The sequence below is a fragment of the Artemia sp. Qi Xiang Cuo genome, chromosome 6 (assembly GCF_049724085.1).
Source record: "Artemia sp. Qi Xiang Cuo chromosome 6, ASM4972408v1, whole genome shotgun sequence".
NCBI lineage: Eukaryota > Metazoa > Arthropoda > Branchiopoda > Anostraca > Artemiidae > Artemia > Artemia sp. Qi Xiang Cuo.
The window spans coordinates 55,180,038-55,206,517 of NC_142799.1; the positions used below are offsets into that span (position 1 = coordinate 55,180,038).

Here is a 26,480-nt window from a genome sequence, read left to right on the forward strand (position 1 = left end):
TTTGAGGGAGATGGGTTACATGGAGGGTTGAGTTGCATGAGAGTTCAGTTAAAGGGGGTACAGTTACACGGAGGTTTCGGTTATACAGGGGTTCAGTTACAAGGGGGTTCAGTTGCACGGGGTTTGAGTTAAATGGGGATTGAGTTCCACGAGAGTAGTGCTTTGTCGTGGTTTAGCTTGTCACAGTTTTGAAAGAGCTTTACGGGGATTGAGAGACTCAGTTGCCGGATTCCATGTGGTTTTTCTTTACTTGGTGGTCATTAAAAACGAAATTGTTGTGTTAAATCAGTAGTTTTTGTATCTTTTAAAAGAGCTTTACGGGGATTGAGAGACTCAGTTTTACCTTGTCACAGTTACATTTTCTTGATTTTTCAAAAGTTCATTTTGAATTTCTTTCGTTGAAATGCAAGAGTTGGAATATTTCAGTAGTGTTTGGTTGTGGTTTACCTTGTCACAGTTACATTTTCTTGATTTTTCAAAGTTCATTTTGAATTTCTTTCGTTGAAATGCAAGAACTGGAATATTTCAGTAGTGTTTGGTTATGGTTTACCATGTCAAAGGTACTCTTACTATATTTTTCAAAGTTCATTTTGTATTCCTGTTACTTTAAAGCTAGATCCAAAATATATTAGTAATGTTTACTTGGGAGTCAAATTGTAAAACATAAATATAATTTATAATCCACGGTTCATTTGATCTACTATCCTTTTAAATAAAGAGTTTTACTATTTCAGAAGCGTTTGGATGTGGTTTCCCATGTCACAGTTACATTTTCTTGATTTTTAAAAGTTAAGTTTTAATTTATTTCGTTGAAATGCAAGAGTTGGAATATTTCAGTAGTGTTTGGTTGTGGTTTACCTTGTCACAGTTACATTTTCTTGATTTTTCAAAGTTCATTTTTAATTTATTTCATTTAAATGCAATAGTTGTAATATTTAAGTATTGTTTTTTTTTGGTTTACATTGTCACAGTTACATTTTCTTTATTTTTCAATGTTAATTTTGAATTTATTTAGTTGAAATGGACGAGTTGGAATATTTAAGTATTGTTTGGTTGTGGTTTACCATTGTCAAAAATTACATTTTCTTGATTTTTCAAAGTTCATTTTGAATTTGTTTAAATGAAATGCAAGATTTTGTAGATTTCAGTCGTTTATGGATGTGTACTACCATGTCACGGTTACATTTTATTGAATTTTTAAAGATCATTTGGAATTTTCATACGTTGAAGTGCAAGAGTTGGAATCTTTCACTAGTGTATGGTCGTTGTTTAACTTGTCACAATTACATTTCTAGATTTTTCAAAGTTCATTTGAATTTCTTTCGTTGAAATGCAAGAGTTGGAATATTTTAGCAGTGTTTCCTTGTGGTTTACCTTGTCACAGTTACATTTTCTTGATTTTTCAAACTTCATTTTGAATTTCTTTCATTGAAATGCAAGAGTTGGAATATTTCAGTAGTGTTTGGTTGTGGTTTACCTTGTCACAGTTACATTTTCACAGTTACAGTTACAAAAGTTAGGTTGATCTAGGTTCACTTAGAGTGGCGCGCCACTCTAAGTGAACCTAGATCAACCTAACTTTTGTAACTGTAACTGTGAAAATGTAACTGTGACAAGGTAAACCACAACCAAACACTACTGAAATATTCCAACTCTTGCATTTCAACGAAAGAAATTCAAAATGAACTTTGAAAAATCAAGAAAATGTAACTGTGACAAGTTAAACCATAACCAGACACTACTGAAATATTCCAACTCTTGCATTTCAACGAAAGAAATTCAAAATGAACTTTGGAAAATCAAGAAAATGTAACTGTGACAAGCTAAAGCAAAACCATACACTACTGAAATATTCCAACTCTTGATTTTCAGTGAAAAAAATTATAAATCAAGTTTTAAAAATTAGGAATCTGTAGCTTTGACTATTTAAACAACGAAAAAACTCAATTTAAACATTCAAGAAATTGTAATTAAATGAAAGAAAATAATATTGAAAATTTACATATAAAGAATAATTAACTGCTACAAGTTAAAACGCAAACAAACACTAGTGAAATATTCCAACTCTTGCATTTCAACGAAAGAAATTCAAAATGACATTTGAAAAAAAAAAAAAATGTAAATTTGACAAGGAAAACCACAACAAAAAACAAATTGAATATTACATCTCTTGAATTTTAAAGAAAGAAATTCGAAATGAACTTTGAAAAATCAAGAAAATGTAACTGTGACACGGTAAACTACAACCAATTGCTACTGAAATATTCCAACCCTAGCATTTAAACAAAAAAATTTCAAAATGAGCTTTGAAAAATCAAGAAAATGTAACTGTGACAACGTAAACCACGAACAAACACTACTTCAATCGCAATAATATTTATTGAAAACGTAAGTTTATCAAAATGAACAATGAAAAATCACGAAAATGTATCTGAGATTAAGAAAATCAAGACAATACGCAACTGTTATATTTCAACTATTTCTTCTCAACAAAAAAAATTCAAATGAACAATGAAGAATCTTGTCAATTCACCTTGTAAAGGGAAATCCACAACGAAACACTACTGAAATATTGCAATTCTTGAATTTCAACGAAAGAAATTCAAATGAACTTTTAAAAATCAAGAAAATGTAACTGTGACAAGGTAGACCATAACCAAACACTACTGAAATATTTCAGCTCTTGCATTTCAACGAAAGAAATTCAAAATGCACTTTAAAAAATCAAGAAAATGTAACTGTGACAAGGTAAAACACAACCAAGCACTACTGAAATATTCCAACTCTTGCATTTCAACGAATGAAATTCGAAATGAACTTTGAAAAATCAAGAAAATGTAACTGTGACAAGGTACAACTGAGTTTCTCAATCCCCGTAAAGCTCTTTTCAAAGAAACAGAAACTACTTATTTAACACAAAAATTTCGTTTTTAATGACCACCAAGTAAAGAAAAACCACACGAAATCAGGCAACTGAGTTTCTCACACCCCTTAAAGTTCTTTTAAAACTGTGACAAGCTAAACCACGACATAGCACTACTCTCGTGGAACTCAATCTCCATTTAACTAAACCCCCGTGTCACTGAAACCTATTGTATCTGAGCACCTTTATAACCGAAGCTTCTGTGTACCTGTACCCCCCTTAGCTGAACTCTCATTAAACTCAATCCTCCCTGTACCCCATCTCACTCAACATACTGTTCAGTCATTTCTGGTTAAATTGACAATACTCTCCGAAACATCACTTGTATATAATACAGTACATCTCTCAAACCCAATAAAGCTCTTTTAAAAGATGCAAAAACTACTGATTTAACACAAAAATTTCGTTTTTAATGACTATCAAGTAAAGAAAAATCACACGGACTTAGGCAACTGAGTCTCTCAATCCCCTTAAAGCTCTTTTAAAAGATACAAAAACTACTTATTTTAACACAAAATACAAGCAAGCAAATAACATTGGAATTCCTGTAAACGCAAGCAAATAACTGAGTTATTTTTACGTCACGATTTTTCAACTTAAAATCATTCTAATTATAGCATCCCATTCCTCATACTTTAATTACCTGTTACGCTTTCTTAACCATCGGAAGTTTAACCAACGTAAATTAAGTTATAGACAATACTGGTTTATAGAAAAACTGGAATAAGGAAAAACCACACGGAATCTGGCAACTGAGTCTCTCAATCCCCGTAAAGCTCTTTTAAAACTGTGACAAGCTAAACCACGACAAAGCACTGCTCTCGTGGAACTCAATCCCCATTTAACTCAACCCCCCGTGCAACTGAACCCCCTTGTAACTGAACAGCTGTATAACCGAAACCCCCGTGTAACTGTACCCCCTTTAACTGAACTCTCATGCAACTCAACCCTCCATGCAACCCATCTCCCTCAAAACACTTTTCAGTCATTTCTCGTTAAATTGACAATACGCTCCAAAACATCACTTGTGTATTATACAGTACATCTCTCAAACCCCTTAAAGCTCTTTTAAAAGATACAAAAACTACTGATTTAACACAAAAATTTCGTTTTTAATGACCATCAAGTGAAGAAAAATCACACGGAATTTGGCAACTGAGTCTCTCAAACCCCTTAAAGCTCTTTTAAAAGATATAAAAACTACTTATTTTAACACAAAATACAAGCAAGCAAATAACATGGGAATTCCTATACACGCAAGCAAATAACTGAGTTATTTTTACGTCACAATTTTTTCAACTTAAAATCATTCTAATTATAGCATCCCATTCCTCATACTTTAATTACCTGTTACGCTTTCTTAACCATCGGAAGTTTAACCAACGTAAATTAAGTTATAGACAATACTGGTTTTTAGAAAAACTGGAATAAAGAAAAACCACACGGAATCCGGCAACTGAGTCTCTCAATCCCCGTAAAGCTCCTTTAAAACTGTGACAAGCTAAACCAGGACAAAGCACTACTCTCGTGGAAGTCAATCCCCATTTAACTCAACCCCCGTGCAACTGACCCCCCGTGTGCCTGCACCCCTGTATAACCGAAACCCCCGGGTAACTGTACCCCCTTTAACTGAACTCTCATGCAACTCAACCCACCATGCAACCCATCTCCCTCAAAACACTTTTCAGTCATTTCTCGTTAAATTGACAATACGCTCCAAAACATCACTTGTGTATTATACAGTACGTCTCTCAAACCCCTTAAAGCTCTTTTAAAAGATACAAAAACTACTGATTTAACACAAAAATTTCGTTTTTAATGACTATCAAGGAAAGAAAAATCACACGGAATTAGGCAACTGAGTCTCTCAAACCCCTTAAAGCTCTTTTAAAAGATACAAAAAATTTCGTTTTTAATGACCATCAAGTAAAGAAAAATCACACGTAATTAGGCAACTGAGTCTCTCAAACCCCTTAAAGCTCTTTTAAAAGATGCAGAAACTACTTATTTTAACACAAAATACAAGCAAGCAAATAACATGGGAATTCCTATACACGCAAGCAAATAACTGAGTTATTTTTACGTCACAATTTTTCAACTTAAAATCATTCTAATTATAGCACCCCATTCTTCATACTTTAATTACCTATTATGCTTTCTTAACCATCGGAAGTTTAACCAACGTAAATCAAGTTATAGACAATACTGGTTTTTAGAAAAACTGGAATAAAGAAAAACCGCACGGAATCCGGCAACTGAGTCTTTCAATCCCCGTAAAGCTCTTTTAAAACTGTGACAAGCTAAACCACGACAAAGCACTACTCTCGTGGAACTCAATCCCCATTTAACTCAACCCCCGTGTAACTGAACCCCCTTGTAACTGAACCCCTGTATAACCAAAAACCCCTTGTAACTATACCCCCTTTAACTGAACTCTCATGCAACTCAACCCTCCATGCAACCCATCCCCCTCAAAACACTTTTCGGTCATTTTTCGTTAAATTGACAATAAGCTCCAAAACATCACTTGTGTATTATACAGTACATCTCTCAAACACCTTAAAGCTCTTTTAAAAGATACAAAAACTACTGATTTAACACAAAAATTTCGTTTTTAATGACCATCAAGTAAAGAAAAATCACACGAAATTAGGCAACTGAGTCTCTCAAACCGCTTAAAGCTCTTTTAAAAGATACAAAAACTACTTATTTTAACACAAAATACAAGCAAGCAAATAACTTGGGAATTCCTATACACGCAAGCAAATAACTGAGTTATTTTTACGTCACAATTTTTCAACTTAAAATCATTCTAATTATAGCATCCCATTCCTCAAACTTCAATTACCTGTTACGATTTCTTAACCATCGGAAGTTTAACCAACGTAAATTAAGTTATAGACAATACTGGTTTTTATAAAAACTGGAATAAAGAAAAACCACCCGGAATCCGGCAACTTAGTCTCTCAATCCCCGTAAAGATATTTTAAAACTGTGAAAAGCTAAACCACGACAAAGCACCCCCCCCCCGTTTTTATTTATTTAATTATGTAAAAGATCAAAAGTCTGTCTCACCCTTAACTCCTTACTCTTTATTGTGAAGTTGGCTTTTTTTTCTAAATTTGTAATGAAAATCTGTTATGAGTCTTAAACTTGCTCCTTACTTTATTTGAACAATCTTTTATATTTGTTTAATTACATTTCATGAGACTGTAAAGAATGTAGGAAATAATCAAATCAAAACCCAAAACGAGCAGAAATTAGCATAAGTTTGGTGCAACAATGCCTTTGTCATTTGAAAATTTTTTTTAAAAATTTGGAAAAAAACCTCTGAACGGATTATTTCCCATAAAAATTGTGACAAATCACCTCCTGGAAATTTCCCTCCCCGTGGACAATTGTCCTTGTGGAAAATCCCTTACAGTGACATCAAAATTTGGTACTTACGTGTTACCCCCGACAACACTCAAGGAATGAAGTTAAGTTAATCCTAATCGAATGTCCTAAAACATGATGAAAATATAATACTTTAGTAACAAAAATATTCAAACGCTCCCAAAGAGACACACATAGCCCAAAGAGACACACACGACCCCTAACTCTCCAAAACATCACTTGTGTATTATACAGTGCATAACCACCCCATCTCCTCCAATTCGCAAATCTCATTACTCCTTTTTTTTGCAAATGTTAATCAAACGTTTCCGATTCGTCGTTAGGTATTTTTCAAATTTATAACAAATTACATCAGTTAAAAGCTCCTTTGGGGTTACCTTAACTGTTAATCAGTTTAATCCTTTTTTTTCTCCACTGATACAATCAATCACTAATTAATATCATTCATTGTCTAAGTAAATTAAGTTATCTCCTGCCCTACAGAAATGAGGGGACAAACCAATTTTTTTGTCTGCTTTTCAAAATGATCGTATTTGGAAATCTGTCATTTAACACTAAGAAGTAAATTAAGTAACCCCTTTCGCAATAACAATAGGCTTAGCAGCGATTAAATCTCATTGTCGGCAAAAATTCAATCAGATCAGAGTTGTTCAAATGGAATATCTTTTCTCAAATTGAGTTGGCTTCTATTTCATAGTCAAAATATTTGAATTCCTTTTATTCAAATCACCTATCAATTCAGATACCTATGGCTAAGTTTGCTAAAAGACCAGTTATTTTCTTGCGAAAACAAACAAAATCAGAAAAAATAACTGAACCCTCCATGTAACTGAACCCCTGTATAACCGAAACCCCGTACAACTGAACCCCCCCCCATGTAACAACCCCTGTATAACCGAAACCCTGTACAACTGAACCTCCGTGTTACTCGACCCCATTTAACTAATCCCCGTGTAGCTGAATCCATATGTAACTGAACCCTCGTGCAACTCAACTCCCTCAAAACACTTTTCAGCCATTTCTTGTTAATTTTTTTTTATTTCTAAACTATTTAAAATTGACAACACTGTGCAAACCAAAACGCTTTTCGGTCATTTCTTGTTAAAATTATCCAATCGCTAATTACCCCTTTTTTCTCCACCTTCAAATGTTCCTTTAGTCATTGCTCAGTTAACACTAAGATGTTAATCACCAATCGAGTTATACTCGTTCCTCTTGGCAAAGGTGTAATGACCTCTAGAATAAAACTACCAGAAAAACCGGAAGGAACATAAAGTCGTAGAATTCATTAGAAGGACTATACTTGTATTTTATTATATTCTTAAATTTCTAACTAAACGTGGGGACTAGAGGGGTAGAAGGCAAATAACAGCTGCAACAGCTTGCGACTACGACTGCAACTGCTCGCAACTAATACTACTACTACTACTAGGAGAGAATCAGGTATTACTCCGAAACTTACATAAATTATGCACGGTTTATTGATCCACTAAGGGGAGAGAATTTCTGGGAAATTGATTTGCATAATCGACAGGGAATTCTATCATGAGGGGATTTCATTTTTAAATATGATTTCTCTGATCTTTTGGTCTGAGAGATAAACATTAATATTCTATCGAAGCCATAATAGTGTAACTAGGAACACCTCAGATTTTTTTCAAAAATTCACACGAGATCAAGACAGATTGAATATATTTACGTGGGAAATGGTTTCCTGAGAATTTCAAATGTGACAGCGCAGGGATGCCAAAACAAAGGAACACGCAGGAATTACTTTTAGGAGATAATTTGGGCGAAAAAAATTAATCGGCGTTTAAGGGATTTTTTGGGCGAAACAGTTTGAGACATTTTAGAAGATGATTTGGGGTGAAACTCTATGGTCATTATAATACACAAGTTCCATTTGAACAGTGTTGCAAGGTTCCCTACCCCAACCCCAAAGGCCCCCCTCCCTCCCCCTACCCCCGAGCCTCCCTGGGCCCCCTCCCCCCCCCTCGGGCCGCTTCCTCTAAAACTAAAGTTTAGTTTTAGTTAAAAGTTTTTGTTTAGAGTTTAGAGTCTTAGCTTACAGTTTTAGTTAGAGTTTAGAGTTTTAGTTTAGAGTTTTATTTTAGAGTGTTTGTTAAATTTATAGTTAAGTTTAGTCTTAGTTAGGAAATTTAGTTTAGATATCCACTTTAGTTTTACTTAAGAGTTTTAGTTTATAGTCTACATTTTTAGCTTAGAGTTTTACTTTATAGTTTTAGTTACAGTTATAGTTTAAGTTTAGTCTTAATTAAGAGTTTTAGTTTGGAGTTGCAGCTTAGTTTTAGGTAAGAATTTTAGTTTAGAGTTTTAGTTTAGTTTAATTTTAGTTAAAAGTTTTAGTTTAGAATTGTTGTTTAGTTTTAGATATTAGTTTTAGCTTAGAGTTTTAGTTTGATATTACCTTGCAGTTTTAGATAGAGTTATAGTTTAGTTTAGTTGTAGTTCAGATTCAAGAGTTTCAGTTTACACTCTCAACACTCAGAGCTTTAGTTAGAGTTATATTTTATTTTAGTTAAGTGTTTTTGGACTTTTAGTTTAGTTTTAGCTAAACGTTTTAGTTTAGAGTTTTAGCCTAGAGTCATAGCTTATAGTTTTTCATTGCACTTTTAGTTTAGTTTAGTTTTAGTTAAGAATTTTAGTTTAGAGGTGTTGTTTAGTTTTAAGTAAGAGTTTTAGTTTAGAGTTTAGAGTTTTCGTTGCAATTTTAGTTTAGTTTAGTATAAGTTAAGAGTTTTAGTTTAGAGTTGTAGTTTATTTTTAGTAAAGAGCTTTAGTTTAGAGTTGCAGTTTAGTTTTAGTTAGGAGTTTTAGTTTAGAGTTTTAGCTTAGAGTCTTAGCTTGGAGTTTTAGTTAGGGTTTAATTTAATTTTAGTTATAGAGTTTTAGATTAGACTTTAGAGTTTTAGTTTAGAGTTTAGAGTTTTAGTTATAGTTATAGTTTAGTTTAATTTTTGTTAAGAGTTTTAGTTTAGAGTTGTAGTTTAGTTTTAGTTAAGAGTTTTAGTTTAGAGTTGTAGTTTAATTTAGTTTTATTTAATAGTTTTATTTTAGAGTTGTTGTTTTGTTTTAGATATGAGTTTTAGATTAGAGTATTAGTTTGATATTAGCTTACAGTTTTAGTTAGAGTTATAGTTTAGTTTAGTTGTAGTTCAGAGTCTAGAGTTTCAAGTTAGACTCTCAGCACTTAGAGTTTTAGTTAGAGTTGTATTTTAGTTTGGTGTTTTTGGACTTGTAGTTTAGGTTTAGCTAAACGTTTCAGTTTAGAGTTTTAGCCTAAAGTCATAGCTTAGAGTTTTTCATTGCACTTTTACTTTAGTTTAGTTTTAGATAAGAATTTTAGTTTAGAGTTTCAGTTTGGTATTAGCTTACAGTTTTAGTTAGAGTTATAGTAGTTAAGAGTTTTAATTTAGAGTTTAGAGATTTAGTTTAGAGTTTTAGCTTAGAGTTTTAGTTAGAGTTATAGTTTAGTTTAGTGTTAGTTAAGAGTTTTTGTTTAGAGTTTAGAGTCGTAGCTTAGAGTTTTAGTTAGAGTTTAGAGTTTTAGTTTAGAATTTTAGCTTAGAATTTTAGTTCAATTTTTATTTTAGTTTAGTTTTAGTTGAGAATTTAGAGTTTTAGTTTAAATTCTTAGATTAGAGTTTCAGCTATAGTTATAGTTTAGTCGAGTTTTAGTTAGGAGCTATAGTTTAGTCCTGTAGTTTAGAGTTATAGTTAAGAGTTTTAGTCAAAGTTTTAGTTTACTTTAGTTTTAGTTAAGAGTTTTAGTTTAGATATTGGAGTTTTAGTTTTGAATCTTAGCTTAGAGTTTTAGTTAGAGTTATAGTTTAGTTTAGTTTCAATTCAGAGTTTTAGTTTAGAGTATTAGATTAGAGTTTTAGTTAGAGTTATAGTTTAGTTTAGTTAAGAATTTTAGTTTAGAAGTGTTGTTTAGTTTTAGAGTCTAGAGTTTTAATTTAGAGTGTTTGCTTAGAGTTTTAGTTAGAGTTATAGTTTACTTTAGTTCTATTTAAGAGTTTTAGTTTAGACTTATAGTTTAGTTTTAGTTTAGAGTTATAGTTTAGTTTTAGTAAAGAGTTTTAGTTTAGAGCTGTAGTTTAGTTTTAGTTAAGAATTTTAGTTTAGAGTTTGGAGTTATAGTTAGAGTTATTGTTTAGTTTAATTTTAGTTAAGAGTCTTAGGTTAGCCTTTAGAGTCTTAGTTTAGAGTTCGGAGTTTTAGTTAGAGTTATTGTTTAGTTTAATTTTTGTTAAGAGTTTTAGTTCAGAGTTATAGTTTAGTTATAGTTAAGAGTTTTAGTTGAGTTGCAGTTTAGTTTAGTTTTAGTTAAGAGTTTTAGTTTAGAGTTGTTGTTTAGTTTTAGTTAAGAGTTATATTTTAGTTTAATTTTAGTTAAGAGTTTTAGATTAGACTTTAGAGTTTTAGTTTAGAGTTTAGAGTTTTAGTTAGAGTAATAGTTTAGTTTAATTTTTGTTAAGAGTTTTAGTTTGGAGTAGTTTAGTTTTAGTTAAGTGTTTTAGTTTAGAGTTATAGTTTAGTTTTAGTTAAGAGTTTTAGTTTAGAGTTGTAGTTTAGTTTAGTTTTAGTTAAGAGTTTTAGTTTAGATTTGTTGTTTAGTTTTAGTTAGAGTTATAGTTTAATTTTATTTAAGAGTTTTAGATTAGACTTTAGAGTTTTAGTTTAGAGTTTAGAGTTTTAGTTAGAGTAATAGTTTAGTTTAATTTTTGTTAAGAGTTTTAGTTTGGAGTAGTTTAGTTTTAGTTAAGTGTTTTATTTTAGAGTTATAGTTTAATTTAGTTTTAGTTAAGATTTTTAGTTTAGAGTTGTTGTTTTGTTTTAGATATGAGTTTTAGATTAGAGTATTAGTTTGATATTAGCTTACAGTTTTAGTTAGAGTTATAGTTTAGTTTAGTTGTAGTTCAGAGTCTAGAGTTTCAAGTTAGACTCTCAGCACTTAGAGTTTTAGTTAGAGTTGTATTTTAGTTTGGTTTTAGTAAAGTGTTTTTGGACTTGTAGTTTAGTTTTAGCTAAACGTTTTAGTTTAGAGTTTTAGCTTACAGTCTTAGCTTAGAGTTTTTCATTGCACTTTTAGTTTAGTTTAGTTTTAGATAAGAATTTTAATTTAGAGTTTCAGTTTGAAATTAGCTTCCAGTTTTAGTTAGAGTTATAGTAGTTAAGAGTTTTAGTTTAGAGTTTATAGTTTTAGTTTAGAGTTTTAGCTTAGAGTATTAGTTAGAGTTATAGTTTAGTTTAGTTTTAGTTAAAGGTTTTTTGTCTGGAGTCTAGGGTATTAGCTTAGAGTTTTAGTTATATTTTTGAATTATAGTTTCGAGTCTTGTTTTAGATATTTATTTTAAGTTATAGTTTAGTTTAGTTTTGGTTGAGAATTTAGAGTTTTAGTTTAGAGTCTTAGCTTAGAGTTTTTGTTAGAGTTATAGTTTAGTTTAGTTTTATTTTAGAGTCTTAGATTAGAGTTTTAGTTTAGAGTCTTATATTAGAGTTTTTGTTAGAGTTATAGTTTAGTTTAGTTTTATTAGGAGCTTTAGTTTAGATCTATAGTTTAGTTTTACTTTAGAGTTTTAGTTAAAGTTATAGTTTTAGTTTAGTTTTAGTTAAGGGTTTTAGTTTAGATATTAGAGTTTTAGTTTCGAATCGTAGCTTAGAGTTTTAGTTAGAGTTATAGTTTAATTTAGTTTTAATTAAGAATTTTAGTTTAGAGTCTTAGCTGAGAGTTTTAGTTAGAATTATAGTTTAGTTTAGTTTAGAATTTTAGTTTAGTGGTGTTGTTTAGTTTTAGATAAGAGTTTTAGTTGGGTGTTTTAGTTAGAGTTATAGTTTAGTTTAGTTTAGAGTCTAGAGTTTTAATTTAGAGTGGTTGCTTAGAGTTTTAGTTAGAGTTATAGTTTACTTTAGCTCTAGTTGAGAGTTTTAGTTTAGACTTATAGTTTAGTTTTAGTTTAGAGTTGTAGTTTAGTTTTAGTTAAGAGTTTTAGTTTAGAGTTGTAGTTTAGTTTTAGTTAAGAGTTTTAGTTTATAGTTTAGAGTTTTAGCTTAGAGTTTTAGTCTCTAAAGTAAAACTGTAAACTAAAACTATAAACTACAAACTAAAACTCTGAAGTAAAACTAAACTGGATCTCTAAACTAAAGTTCCTAACTAAAACGAAACTAAACTATAACTGTAACAAAAATTGTAAACTAAGACTCAAAACTAAAACTCTAAATTTTCAACTAAAACTAAACTAAACTATAAATAGAACTAAAACTCTAAGTTAAGTCTCTAAACTAAAACTCTAAACTCTAACTAAAACTCTAAACAAAACTCTTAACTAAACAAAACTATACCTCTAACTAAAACTCTAAGCTAAGACTCCAAACAAAAACTCTAAACTCTAAACTAAAACTCTTAACTACTATAGCTCTGACTAAAACTGTAAGCTAATACCAAACTGAAACTCTAAACTAAAACTCTTAACTAAACTATAACTCTAAACTAAAACTCTTAACAAACATTAAATTATGACTATAACTAAAACTCTGAACTCTAAACTAAAACTCTAAAGTCTAAACTAAAACTCTGATCTAAAACTAAACCAAACTATAACTCTAAGTAAAACTCTAAGCTAAGACTCTAAGCTAAAACTCTATACTCTTAGCTAAAACTAAACTACAAGTCTTAAATAAAACACTTTTGTAAAATGAAACTTCAACTCTAAACTAGAACTTTTCACTAAAATTGGACAAAAGGAAAAGGGTAACTGAAAAATTTATATCTATCACTAGGTAGGAATTCTAAACTAAAATGTTTAGCTAAAACTAAACTACAAGTCCAAAAACACAACTACAACTAAACTAAACTATAACTCTAACTAAAACTCTGAGTGCTGAGAGTCTAACTTGAAGCTCTAGACTCTGAACTACAACTAAACTAAACTATAACTCTATCTAAAACTGTAAGCTAATATCAAACTAAAACTCTAAACTAGGGAGGGGGCTCTTTGGGGGCCCATGGGGTAGGAGGGCCCGTTGGGGGCCCGGGGGAGGGGGGTGCTTTGGGGGTCCCTTTGGGATGCCTGAGGGGAGGGGGCCCGGGGGAGGGGGCCCTCTGAGGGGCCAAGGGGGACGGGTCCTTTGGGGGCCCGGAGGTAGGGGGTCCCTTTGGGGGCCAGGGGGAGGTGGGCCCTTTGGGGTTGGGGTAGGGGACCTTCTATATCAAATGGAGCTTGTGTATCATAACGACCATAGAGTTTCACCCCAAATCATCTTCTAAAATGTCTCAAACTGTTTCGCCCAAACAATCTCTTAAATGCCGTTTAATTTGTTTCGCCAAAATAATCCCCTAAAACTAATTCCTGCGTGTTCCTTTGTTTCGGCATCCCTGCGCTGTCACATTTGAAATTCCCAGGAAACCATTTCCCGCGTAAAATATATTCAATCTGTCTTGATGTCGTACTTATTTTTGAAAAAATCAATATGTTCCTCGTTAAACTGTTATGGTTTCGAAATAATATTAATATTTAGCTATCAGACATAAAGATCAGAAAAACCATATTTAAAAATAAAATATTAATTTATCTTTCAGACCTAAAGATCAGAGAAGCCATATTTAAAAATGAAATCCCCTCATGATAGAATTCCCTGTCGATTATGCAAATCAATTTCCCAGAAATTCTCTCCCCTTAGTGGATCAATAAACCATGCATAATTTATGTAAGTTTCGGAGTAATACCTGATTCCCTACTACTGCTACCGATCCTACTACCACTGTTACAACTGTGATTTTGACTGCGACTATTTGTGACTACGACTGCTTCTGCTGCTATAGATATAAGAAGAAAACTTAACAAAACCCTAGAATTCGGAGAAAGACGGACATGAAGCTCCTTTTATGGAATTCCTTGCCAAAAATTACCACCGTATGTTTAAAAAGAGGTCATTTTCTGTTTCAGCACAGCCTACTGCCTCAAAATACGTATTTATTTCAAGGTTTAACAAGTTTTCTACGTAATCCAGATTTCAACTCCACCCATCGAGCCTCAGTCTCGAAAGTGGTATCTGTGATACAGCTAGATGAGTAAATTTTACCAACTTGGAATCGTTACATCGGTGAGAGAACGAAAAATTACTCTTGCAATTTGTTCCGAAGCAGGTCCCAGTAGTTATGCATCATATCCTACACAGCGCTACAGACTTTATAAGGAAATACTACAGGAAACCAGTCAAACGGGTATTGCAATGGATAAATGGAAAGCAAAGCGTATAATTTCTTATTGCTTTTACAATATTTAAACTGTTGTTTTTTGAGGTTTAGGGGGGGGAGAATGTACCTAGGTATTGTTTTCATTCAATTTTCCTGAATTAGTTAGGTTACGTATTTTATATAAGCTATGCTTTGCCTCCCATCCCCCTAATGTGCAAATATATAGCTCAAATTTATTTCTAAACTATTATATTTTCATCCTATTTTATTTTATTTCATTAGCCAAGGCCGTATCCAGGTGGGGGGTTACCTGGTTTGAACCCCCCCTCCCCCCGAAATGTTTGTTTGACTCGTAAAAACGTAACAAAAATGTACATAAACAAATTTTGTACGCGTCTTTTTAGGTTTTTTATGTACCCCCCCCCCTAAAAAAATTAGTGGCACCCCCCCCCCCCCCCGAAGAAAAATCCTGGATGCGCTTCTGTCATTAGCATTAACCAAACTTGACTTCTTTCGTGTGTAGGATATAATGCACAAGTACCCAGGTCCCTTTTTCAAAAACTTCCTGAACTAATTAAGTTTCTAAATCGAGTGTAGCACAAAAATGTCATAATTTATTTTAAATGTTTGACTCTTAAAGCCGTAACTACACTGTCGAAACCTGATTAAGACAAAATTAAACAACAAAGTTTATTCTCGTTCCTTTTTGTTTGGTCCACCACCTCCTGCTTTTTTTTCGCCACAAACTCGTCGCAAAATTAAGCCAAATGACGTTGACAAACCGGCAAACTCCATTACTCTATTCCATCCTATTTAATACTACTGCTTTGATCACCTCCCAGGAAAAAAACATTCAAAGACGTAAATTTGTGTTTTCTTATAATCTCATCCCAATCCACTTCAGGTTGTCCAGCCTTTCTCTTAGCCTTTTAAGTAACATGTTTTAGTATTTTGAATTCTAAAATTTAATATGTAATGTCAAAAATACAATGAAAGACGCTTTTAGTTTGTTCCTCAAGATGATCCCCGGTTCAGTAGATGTACAAACAAACAGATAACAAAAAAGAAAGAAAATACCTCTGAGTCAGCATTATCCAGTGCATTTCCAGTTCGGATGAAAATCTCATAATTTTGATAAGCAAGCTCCTGTAGACGATCCGTTCTTATCCTCTTTTCTTCTGCTAACCGGTTCTTCTCTGACAAAATTTCTTTCAAGTTAAAATTCTTTATACTTTCTTCATATGACGCTCCAGACATATTTGTACCTATGAGACAAATATTAAAAAGGAACTAAGTCAAATTAAAACTTATAGTAAGTCAGCTACAACGTGACAAGGGGTTGTCCTGTTGAATGGATTCATGTATTTAAAAACCACATAAAAATCTGCCGTGATGCATTTATACTTCTAAGTTCACTAATTTCGACGATTTCATATCGCTTTATTTGAAATAAAAGGGCGTTTCTCAAGCATTTTGTGAAAACGACTCAGGAAATGACACACTTCGGTCTTTATAGATGTTTACCTACTGGTCACATTCGCAGAGGCGTATCTACTTCTTTAGGCTTCTGGAGTTACAGGGAACCAGACACGGTCAGGACGAAAAGTGTCTGTAGTTCTAGCCCGAAAATTGCCCAACATAATTTCATGAGCCATATACCAAATTAAAGCCACGCTAGCTACACACTACGGTTTATAGAGATGCTTCTTACATATTCTTGAAAAAGAGTTTTATCGTCAAAAGCATAGCGACTTAAGAGCCTAATTATTCCACTCCTATTCACTCTTTCGTTATGGCAAGACTATCTGTATTTGACCATGTGAACATGCTCGTTAAAAGCACCCTTAAAGATAAATACAACTCAATTGTGTTTAAGCACTTTAAATTCTACGAGACAGGGGCATAACCAGAGAGAGCAAGCTTTACGTATTTCCGTATCCCCTCCAACCGTCAACAGAAAAGCACTTATTTGCCATTACAGGAGTTACTATTTTTTGTTGACTAGTCAAAGGGTGTCAAACGACAGGCATAAAAAAACATAGTGTATACTCTTTTTTGAGGACAGAAGAAAAATTGTTTCCCCTTCCCCCAAACTCAAAGCTGATAGTATCTCCTAACCCCCCCCCCTCCCCTAAGAAAAAAATCATGAAATTTTCAACTCAATCCCTGAGATAAAAGATAAAACAGGTTATACTTATCAAGCAACGCATAAAATCCGCAACCTTTTAACGCAGTAGCGTCAATTCACGAAAATTTGAAGGGGGAGGGGGGCAAAACATATTTTTCTAAATCTGGGTTTGGGGGGGGGGCAATTTATTTTTTTTCAGTGGAGATACCGAAACAATAGGCATTTTCAACTAGAATATCCCACAAATATAGAGGGAGGGGGAGTCTAGGAAGCAAATGCCCTCCCTTGATTGATGCCACTGTCTTAATGAAGTCTTCTTACTGAATATAATATCGAAAAATGAGATGTACGGTACTCGATTGGCTTTAGTCTTGAGGCATAAAACAAGCAGAAAAAATACTCTTATGACCATCCAAAAACCAACTATCTTGGAAAAATTATCCGGTCGAACTGTTAACCTTTCTATACTATCACGCAAAAATTTTCAAATTAACAGTTCGGTGGTTGTCATGGACCCTTACCAACATATAGGCTAATGGCATACAATGTTACGGTCATATAACGCAAGATAGTACATTATCTAATTGTCAACTCGGCATCATCAACCCTTCTTCCTGAACGAAGTTCTAGTTCCTTTCTTGAAGACATCAGTTTATAATTCTGTTACTTATCTCTGGTGGTCATTTACATTGTTTTACTTAGTAATAGCGGAAATATTGCAATATGAATTTTAATTAGTATTATTGAATCGTTTGTTATCATTATCTTTAAGAATTTCATAGCTTTATGGCGGGAAACGATAAATTTTGTTTCTCAGCTGATAATAAACCTAAGTCTTAGAAATGCCAAAACTAGGGAACACGTACAATAAAGTTCTCCTCAGTGGTGTCAATGAACAAAAAAATTTGGGGGGAGGAAGAATCTATTTTTTAAAGTCTATTGGGGTACGTTAGTCATTTTTCAAAAAAAAAAAACTCAATACAAATGTTTTTCAATGAAAGTATATTTTTTTAGGAGGGGGGGGGGATAGAGGAACAATTCACATCACTAATGTCCCTAACTCCTTAATGATTTTGTGGATTGACAATAAATGCCAGTAGTGCGTGCAAAAGAGTAACAGTCGCTAATACTAGTTTGGAAAACAAAGTCGGCTTATTCGATCAGTCAGTGAAAATTATCGCAAATACCGATTGGAAAAGCAAGTTTCTTGAAATGGACTCCACATCAATTGTCCTAGTCAACTTATCTGGGTAATTATTTGAAAAACAACTACGTTTTCTAAAGAGTTAAAGAGGCTGAGTTACAAGGTCGAACCTTAAAACGTACAGGGATTAGGAGGCACAGTTGGGGCTGCCGCCCCCAAACCCCCGCTTTCGCAGCCTTTAAATAAAAAAAAGTTTTTTAAACTGAAAGTAAGGAGCGACATTAAATCTTAAAACGAACAGAAATTATTCCGTATATGAAAGAGGCTGTGCCCTCCTCAACGCCTCGCTCTTTACGCTAAAGTGTGACTCTGTCTCACAACTTTATTTTTTAAAACGATAAAAAACTTTAGCGTAAAGAGCGAGGCGTTGAGGAGGGCACAACCTCTTTCATATACGGAATAATTTCTGTTCGTTTTAAGATTTAATGTCGCTCCTTACTTTCAGTTTAAAAAACTTTTTATTTTATTTAAAGGCTGCGAAAGCGAGGGATTTGGGGGCGGCAGCCCCCAACTGTGCCTCCTAATCCCTGTACGTTTTAAGGTTCGACCTTGTAACTCAGCCTCTTTAACTCTTTAGAAAACGTAGTTTTTTTCAAATAATTTCTGCACGTTTTTGTACAGTTTATTACTTATTATTGCTTGACTAACTGTTAGCTGATCGTGTCAGGAGTTAAAGTTGGGGGGCTGCCGCCCCCAAACCCCCCGCTCTTGAACATTCTTGTGTTAAGGCTTTTAATTCCTGAATACTCAAATCACGTCGTACAGGGTGCCTCCTAATCCCTGTACGTTTTAAGGTTCGAACTTGTGACTCAGCCTCTTTAACAGCCCCCCAACTGTGCCTCCTAATCCCTGTACGTTTTAAGGGTCGACCTTGTAACTCAGACTCTTTAACTCTTTAGAAAACGTAATTTTTTTCAAATAATTTAAAAAAGAAACTGAGTTTCTTTTTCAAAGTTTAAATTCAGTATATAAAAAATTTGCTCTGACGGTGAATCTAACCCGGGTTTTCCGCCTGACAGTCTGAAGTATCAACCGCTGGACTAATGAGACACAATTGTAATTGTTTTTTAGTAAATGGTATCTATTTTCGCAAAGCAAATTCCCACAAAACTTGATATTTGGTTTTTGGAAAACAGGGAAGGAGTGATCAGATTGAGCTGAAATTTCGAGGATAAGCTCCCAGGCCCCAGGAAAGCTTATCCTCTAAATTTCAGCCCGATCAAACAACGTTAAAGGGGGTTGTGGTGGGAAAAATTAACATGGGCTATTATAGGAAAACGAGGTCAGAAGAGACAAGGAAAGACTTAAGGGGCTAAAGGAAGTTAAAAATAATTTAAAAAAAAGTCGGAAGGGATCACATAAAAAATCAGAAACAACTAAATAAAATGCAAGTAGATTCAATAAGGCCTGAAGGGGCTAGGAAAGTCGAAAGGGACTAAAGGAATTTGGAAGAGGCTGAGAAAGACGGAAAGGACTAAAGGAAGTCGGAAGAAACTAAAGCAAGTCGGTAAAAAATATCAACATGTAAATGTTAATTCGGGGGATAATTTTTTCGGTCTGAAAATATCAAAAGGCCCTAACAGGTAGAATTCTGCTTCGAATGAGTCCTCATTCACCCGGATCAGTTGCCAACTGTGGCCTGTAGGCTTGGATAAGAAAAAAAAAGAAATGATGATGATGAATTTTAAGTGGCTATATTTGGTTTTTTGAAAACAGGGAAGGAGTGATCGGATTGAGCTGAAATTTCGAGGATAAGCTCCCGGGCCCGAGGAAAGCTTAAACTCTAAATTTCAGCCCAATCGGACAACGTTAAAGGGGGCTGTGGTGGGAGGGTCGAAACTTCCGGCCCAGTTTACCCCATGAAGATAAAGTCGGCGGAGGATGAAATTTCGCAAGATTCTTAGTTTGAGCTTGGGCTACAAAATGCGATTACTGCCGTCTCTCTGCGACCTCTAGGACCTGAAATCGCTTAAAATTGTGGTGGGTCGCCTCTTTATCGAGGCACAAGTGTGCCTCCTTGAACTGGCATTATTAATTAGGCCTCAGATATGAGTGTGGAAAAAAAATTCCAAAATACTATTTATGAAGTTATTAATAAAAACAAAAGGTGCAGCACCAGGCCACCAGTGGTCAACAGGATTTCACAAGCTCCTCTTCCATCCCAATCTATTCAAAGCTTCACTCCTTGCCCCTTTCCAAGTAGTTCCAATTGCCTTAAAATCCTTCCTTGTAGCAACTTATCATCCAATTCAAGTTTGCCCTCAGATGGATGGCCAAAAAGAACTATATTTGGCAATCTATCATCCTTCATCTGTCAGACGTTTCCTAGCCATCCCAACTTTTCTTTCATTATAGCCCTGGACAGTGGGATTCAACCACATTTTTATTAGAGCTTGTTGTTTGACCTACGGTCAGTAGAACGGGTACTTGAAACTATCTATAGACAATTCCTCCTGAAAGACACGGAAGGAAGTCAAAGGGACTAAAAGAATTTGGAAGGGACTATGGATGTCGGAAGGGGCTAAAGAAAGACCAAAGGGACCAAATAAAGTTGAGGGGGTCAAAAAGGACTAAAGCAAGGCCAAACGGAGTGAATAAAGTCAGAAAAGACTATGAAGGCTATAGGAAGTTAAGGAGACAGAAGTTCAAAGCAATTAAAGGATATCGGATGGGACTAAAGGAAGGCGGAGGGGACCAAGAACGCCATTAATTCTATGAATATGAAAGTGGACGAAAGGAAGTCAAAGGAACTAAAAGAATTTAGAAGGGGTGAAAAATATCGGAGGGCAGGAAAGGAAGTTTGTCAGAAAGGGCTAAAGAAAATCCAAATGGAGTAATTAAAGTCAGAAGAGACAAGGAAAGACTTAAGGGGCTAAAGGAAGTTAAAAATAATTTAAAAAAAAGTCGGAAGGGATCACATAAAAAATCAGAAACAACTAAATAAAATGCAAGTAGATTCAATAAGGCCTGAAGGGGCTAGGAAAGTCGAAAGGGACTAAAGGAATTTGGAAGAGGCTGAGAAAGACGGAAAGGACTAAAGGAAGTCGGAAGAAACTAAAGCAAGTCGGTAAAAAAATATCAACATCGAAAAAGAAGGAAGGAATTCGAAGGACTAAAAGTTTTTTAAAGGTACAAGATTGTCAGAAAGCTCAAAAGGAAGGTCAAAGAGAGGGTCTGAACGGACTAAAGGAATTACAACTGGAATAAATAAAGCCAGAAGGGAGCTAAGAAGTTAGAAACAGGCTGAAGAAAGTTAAAAGGAATAAAAAAATGGAAGGAACTACGAAATAAAAAAAAATTCCAAAATTGTCATGTCTATTTTACAAATAATAATAATAGCTTATCCTAAAGACAAATGTGTCACAGATCTAACCCTTCCATAAATCGCGTAATAATTCCGATCGTACCAACAGCACATAGCTAGCAACACTCCTCCCCCTTAACATTTTATTTTTCTAACTTGAAATATTTTATTAATCTTTTCACTATATTTTTTAAAAAGGGGTAATACCCACTCTTCCGCAGACCCCTAAGAAAACTTAATGCACCTCTTTCACTTATTATATATACAATACTTTATATATATATATACAACGACTTTTTATATAGAAAAATATTTTAAAACGACTATAAAAAAAATGATTTAATTAGTTTCGTCTTCTTAAATTGTTGTCCCTACACTTTTTACCACTTCAGTTTTTGTTCAAGTAATTTGGTCTTCTTCAAATTTCGTTTTAAGTAATTTCGGTTTTTTTCTTCATATTATTCGAGTAACTTCGTCTTCCCTTCTGTTCAAGTTATTTCGTTTCTTTTAGTTTTTGCTCAAGTAATTCCTTCTTTTTTAGCTTTTGTCCAAGTGATTTGGCTTTTCAACTTTTTGTCCCAAAGTTTCCACCATGTCAGTTTTTTCAAACAATTTGATCTTTTTCCGATTTCGTTCAAGTATTTCGGCTTGTCAAATCTCCAAATTTTGTTCAAGTACTTTCGTCTTTTACAACTTTTGTTGAAGCATTTACGTCTTTTTCCATTTTGTTCAAGTAAATTCGCCATTTTAAAACTTTGTGTTCAAGTAATTTCTGTTGTTCAATTTTTGTCCATATATTTTCGACTTTTTCAAATTTCTGTTCAACAAATTTCGTCTTTTTCCTCAAACTTGGTTCAAATAATTTTGTATTTTTTTAATTTTGTTCAAGTAATTTCGTCTTTTCAAATTTTTGTTCATATAATTTCGCCTTCTTTTATTTTTTACAGAAGTTTTTTCATAATATTAAATTTTTTCTGCTCTTATAACTTCTTCTTTTTTGTTAACGTAATTTGGCCTTTTCCAATGTTGTTTAAGTAATTTCGTCTTTTTTGTTCAAAGTTTTACAGTATTTTCAATTTTCTTTTCACGTAATTTCGTCTTGCATGGCTTGCATTGCTGACTGCATGGTCGAATTGCATTGCCACCTCCACAATTTCCAAATAAAATGGTTTGCCTTGTTTTAGGACATCATTCGCTCTCTAAATTTTTTTTCCAAAGTTTTACAGTATTTTCAATTTTTTCATGTAATTTCGTCTTGCATGGCTTGCATTACTGCTTGCATGGTCGAATTGCATTGCCACCTTCAAAGTTTCCAGATGAATTGGTTTGCCTTGTTTTAGGACGTCACTCACTCTCTAAAGAGTGAGACAAACGAATCTGAAACTTGAACTCATGTTTCGCTTTAGATTTATTCAAAGTAAGCGACAATCGAACCATCAATAGTCGTAATGTTTTTAGCTTCAAAGTAGCTTGACAAATTTATCACAAGGTCACTTGGCAGCACATCCATCGAACCAGTCAATGTTATCTGAACTACCTTCATATGGTCAAATATACTATTTTTTAGACCCCGATGAAGCTGTTGACGAACGCCTTGCAGGTCCTTTAAATTATGATATCTCTCGTAACTTAATGGATATGTTGAAAAAAATATTGCAAGACACAACAATTATGCTTAAAAATATATGAAGATCCGAGAAATGGAGGATGATGTAAATCAACGTGCTGCTTCACTAGGACAGCAACCTCCAAACGCGCAGATCATTTTTACTGTGCCAGATGGTGTGGATTATAGACGGTTCAACCTTCTTGCATTTAATGAAGTATGCGTTGTTCTTATTCTTAATGCTGATCATGGTCTTCCGTCAAATGAAATGCTTGTAAAACAACGTGGGAAAAATGTTGTCAGTTAAAAAAAATACCGACCATCGTGCGGAGCCCTTTACCTACCCAATGTTTTGTCCAGCTGGAACGTCAGGATTATATCTGATGATAATGAATTCATCATAGAGCAGTCCACTCGAGATTGTCCCGATCTCATTGATGGAATTGCGAAACAAAAATTTGATGAAATAATCAATCATTTGGATAAAAGACAGATATTTAGAAAGGTGGCAGTATGTGTGTATGCACCTGAATTTCAAAAATGTCGACTACCACACGTGCATTTGCTATCAATCATGAGTCCTGGTGCTCCAATCCATAACCCAGTCGATATTGATGATCTAGTATCAGCTGAAATTCAAAATAACCTACGATCCTTCATTAACAGAATTAGTGTTAAAGCGAATAATTTATAATCCATGCGGGGAGTTAAATGCACATGCCAGTTGTATGGTTAATAAAAATGGAAAATTGTACTGCCACTTCGGTTTTCCAATGCAATGCAATTTTATACATCTCTAGTGCATGATGAAAAACCAAAGTATCGGTGACGTAATGACCCCAAATTGGACGAAAGAGACAAAAAAGAATTTTTACATGATCTTGCTGTTTTTGAAGAGACTCCAATAATCGCCGAGTCACACGTGATAATCGTCATATCGCCACATATAATGCTTATCTACCGAAAAAAATTCAATTTCACATTAATGGTCAATATGTTGGGAGTATCGGCCCAATAAAGTGTTTATCAACTGAAGCATTCTGGCGACTATTTGGTCAAGATATCCAAAGAAAAATGATTATCGTTCAACGTTTGAATTCATTTACCTGGACAATACCCAATGCAAGATGTCAGTCCAACCCAAAAAGATTAGATATTGGACAACAGGGCTCAATGTTAGAAGCGTATTGTCGACATAACCAGGCTTTGAAAGAAAATCAAACAAACCAGAAATTTTACTATTACAGGAAAATACTCGAAAACTTTAAATGGAATGGGAAAATCAGTACGTGGGAACCAGGAATCCGTCGATTGCGTGGGACTGGTCGAACTCACAACGTAAATTATGCAGCTCCTCCAGAGTGCTTCAATTTGCAAGTACTTATCTATTATGTGAATGATAGAACAAGTTTTGAAGAGTTCCTTGTCCTTGTTGTGAATTACACTCGTTATATGACACACAAACAAGCACGCGTAGCTCATTGACTCGCATACGACGACAAACAGTAGATAAATGGCCTAGAAGAATTGACACTGTCCAGAATGCCTTTTAAACAGTGAAACTGTTTGACAGTGACTTTCTTAGTCCCAAGAATCTGAACTCTTTGGTCAGATTATTGTTTTTGGACATTCTGGAGAGCCAAGAGGCTTTTGGGAAAGATCCAAAAATCAGGTAGCAGAGGATTTTATTCTGCATACACGACGAAAGAATATATTTGAAGATACTGCAATCAAACGTGCTTATGGTACTATTGCATCCGAGTTAAATACGACGGCAATAGAAGGTCAAAATTTTAATTTTGGGGTGGAGAGATATGATATGGACGACACTGAGAAATACGAAGATGACCAAAACACGGAATTCCTAAATTCTAAAGAGTCAGCTGCTACTGGAAAAAGTATTATCAGCTTCTGCAAGAAAGACAGGTGGAAATTGCTGACAATATTTTACAGGCTGCCAATGATCCTAATTATGTTGCAAATTTTTTTTTCCATAGATAGACCAGGCGGTACCGGTAAAACCTTTGTGTATTAAACCTTGCATCACATTTTGTCTGGCGAAAATCGCAAAATAAAATGTATGGAGTTTACTGGAATCGCATCACCTCGATTGCCTTTTGAACAAACAACAAACAAGACATTTGGCTTGAAAATCTTGCTTTTCTCAAATTCAATTTCCAGTATATTTAGCATATCAGCAAAATTAACATTTCAGGGACGGTGGTATTCCCCCCTCCCTCTATTCGCTTAATAATAAGTAAATACAGATAAAAGAAAAATAAGGATTTCACATTATATGAAAACACGGAGGGGATTTTTCGGGAAGGGAATAAAATTCAATTATAAAATTCCATGTGAATAAATATCAGAAGGCAATAAAACACAAGTTTTTTTTCGCAAAAAAATAAGCAATTTTCTAAGCTTTTGTCCCGCGCATGGGGATAATTTTTGCATATAGTTAAAAGAAAGGTTTAAGTTTTAGGATATATTTAAAAATGAAAATAATATTAAAAGAAAGCAATCAGCCTATTTTAAAGGGGAGGGGCCCTTTAAAATAGGCCACCGTATGAAGGGCTTCCTGTTGGGGGAGAACGCCCTTTTCCACGGGAATGGCAAATTTTTTTCTTTTTTTGGTAGCATATGGTGACTTGAAGTGTGTCCAGTTCGGCTACTATTTAAAAAAAAAAAGAGTAGGTGACGTCTAAAGTTAAAATTAGATGTATTTTGAACTTAAAATTTGTCTTCACTGAGAAGAGAGGAGGTGGGTTTAAAAAAAAAGAAAAAGGGGGAGGGGCCCGCTTAAGTATGTCACTCTTCTTAGTGTCATAAATTAAGCAAGGATGGATAAAGGAAATTTGAACATTTCATGCTAGTAGCCTACACAAAAGATATTGGAGAGAATACGGCCTCCGTACGCAATTTTTATTCGGTAAAACAAAAAAAAAATGTGAACAAATTCAAACATGATAATACAATTTTTTTGTTGTTGTTGCAGAGGTGGCAGCTAGGTTTAATGTAACTATACAAGTAGAGGAAATTAGGTCTGAGTATGTTCGAGCATAATAGAAGAAAATTCTTATGACGGGAAAGCCCAGTGTGTTTATTGCATCTGCCAGCTTGGTTGTTCCACGTGCGTTACCAGCCCAGGTGGCCTAAGAACTAGACATAGGAAATGTGCTGGGAATTCCCAGAGTCTTAATGTCAATCTGGCCGGACTTGAGCTTTACCTATAGCTGATTTGGTCGGAAGTGACAGAGTTTGCAGTATTTTTTGGTCGAGAGTGACAGTTTTTGCAGCCATGGTTAGAATCTAAAACCACTTTTCTACTGTAAACAAAGCCGGCCGGTCAGCTTTAATCTGCCTACACTCAGTTCTAAGAAATTGAGCAATATAACAGATGAGTACTTTTTTTAAGACGGAAAATCATTCAACATAGCTATGGACAGTCTGATCACAAGCGATAAAAAAAAACCACATTGCTAGAACCAAATCTACTGCACACTCAATCTGCTGGACAAATTATGAGAATCAACACCACATTCACAGCTCGGTTCCTTACCATGAACAAGTCATAGCTCGAATAAAAAAGGCGATACAACTGACAAATTAGTGTAGCCTTACTAGTCAACCCCAACTGAAAACTGCGATATGATGAGTGAATAACCTATTTAAATTATTTAGTTGAAAAACTATGAAAT

General features: G+C 34.1%; 1 protein-coding gene across 1 annotated transcript in view; it reads right to left on the minus strand.

Annotated features, from left to right (window-relative positions):
- Positions 1-26,480, minus strand: part of Cog8 (conserved oligomeric Golgi complex subunit 8) — a 103,884-nt gene that overhangs the window by 51,881 nt on the left and 25,523 nt on the right. The window contains exon 2 of the mRNA XM_089090852.1: positions 15,618-15,805. Within this exon, the coding sequence (XP_088946978.1) occupies positions 15,618-15,797 (180 nt within the window). The 5' untranslated portion in view covers positions 15,798-15,805. The remainder of the gene's footprint in view (positions 1-15,617; positions 15,806-26,480) is intronic.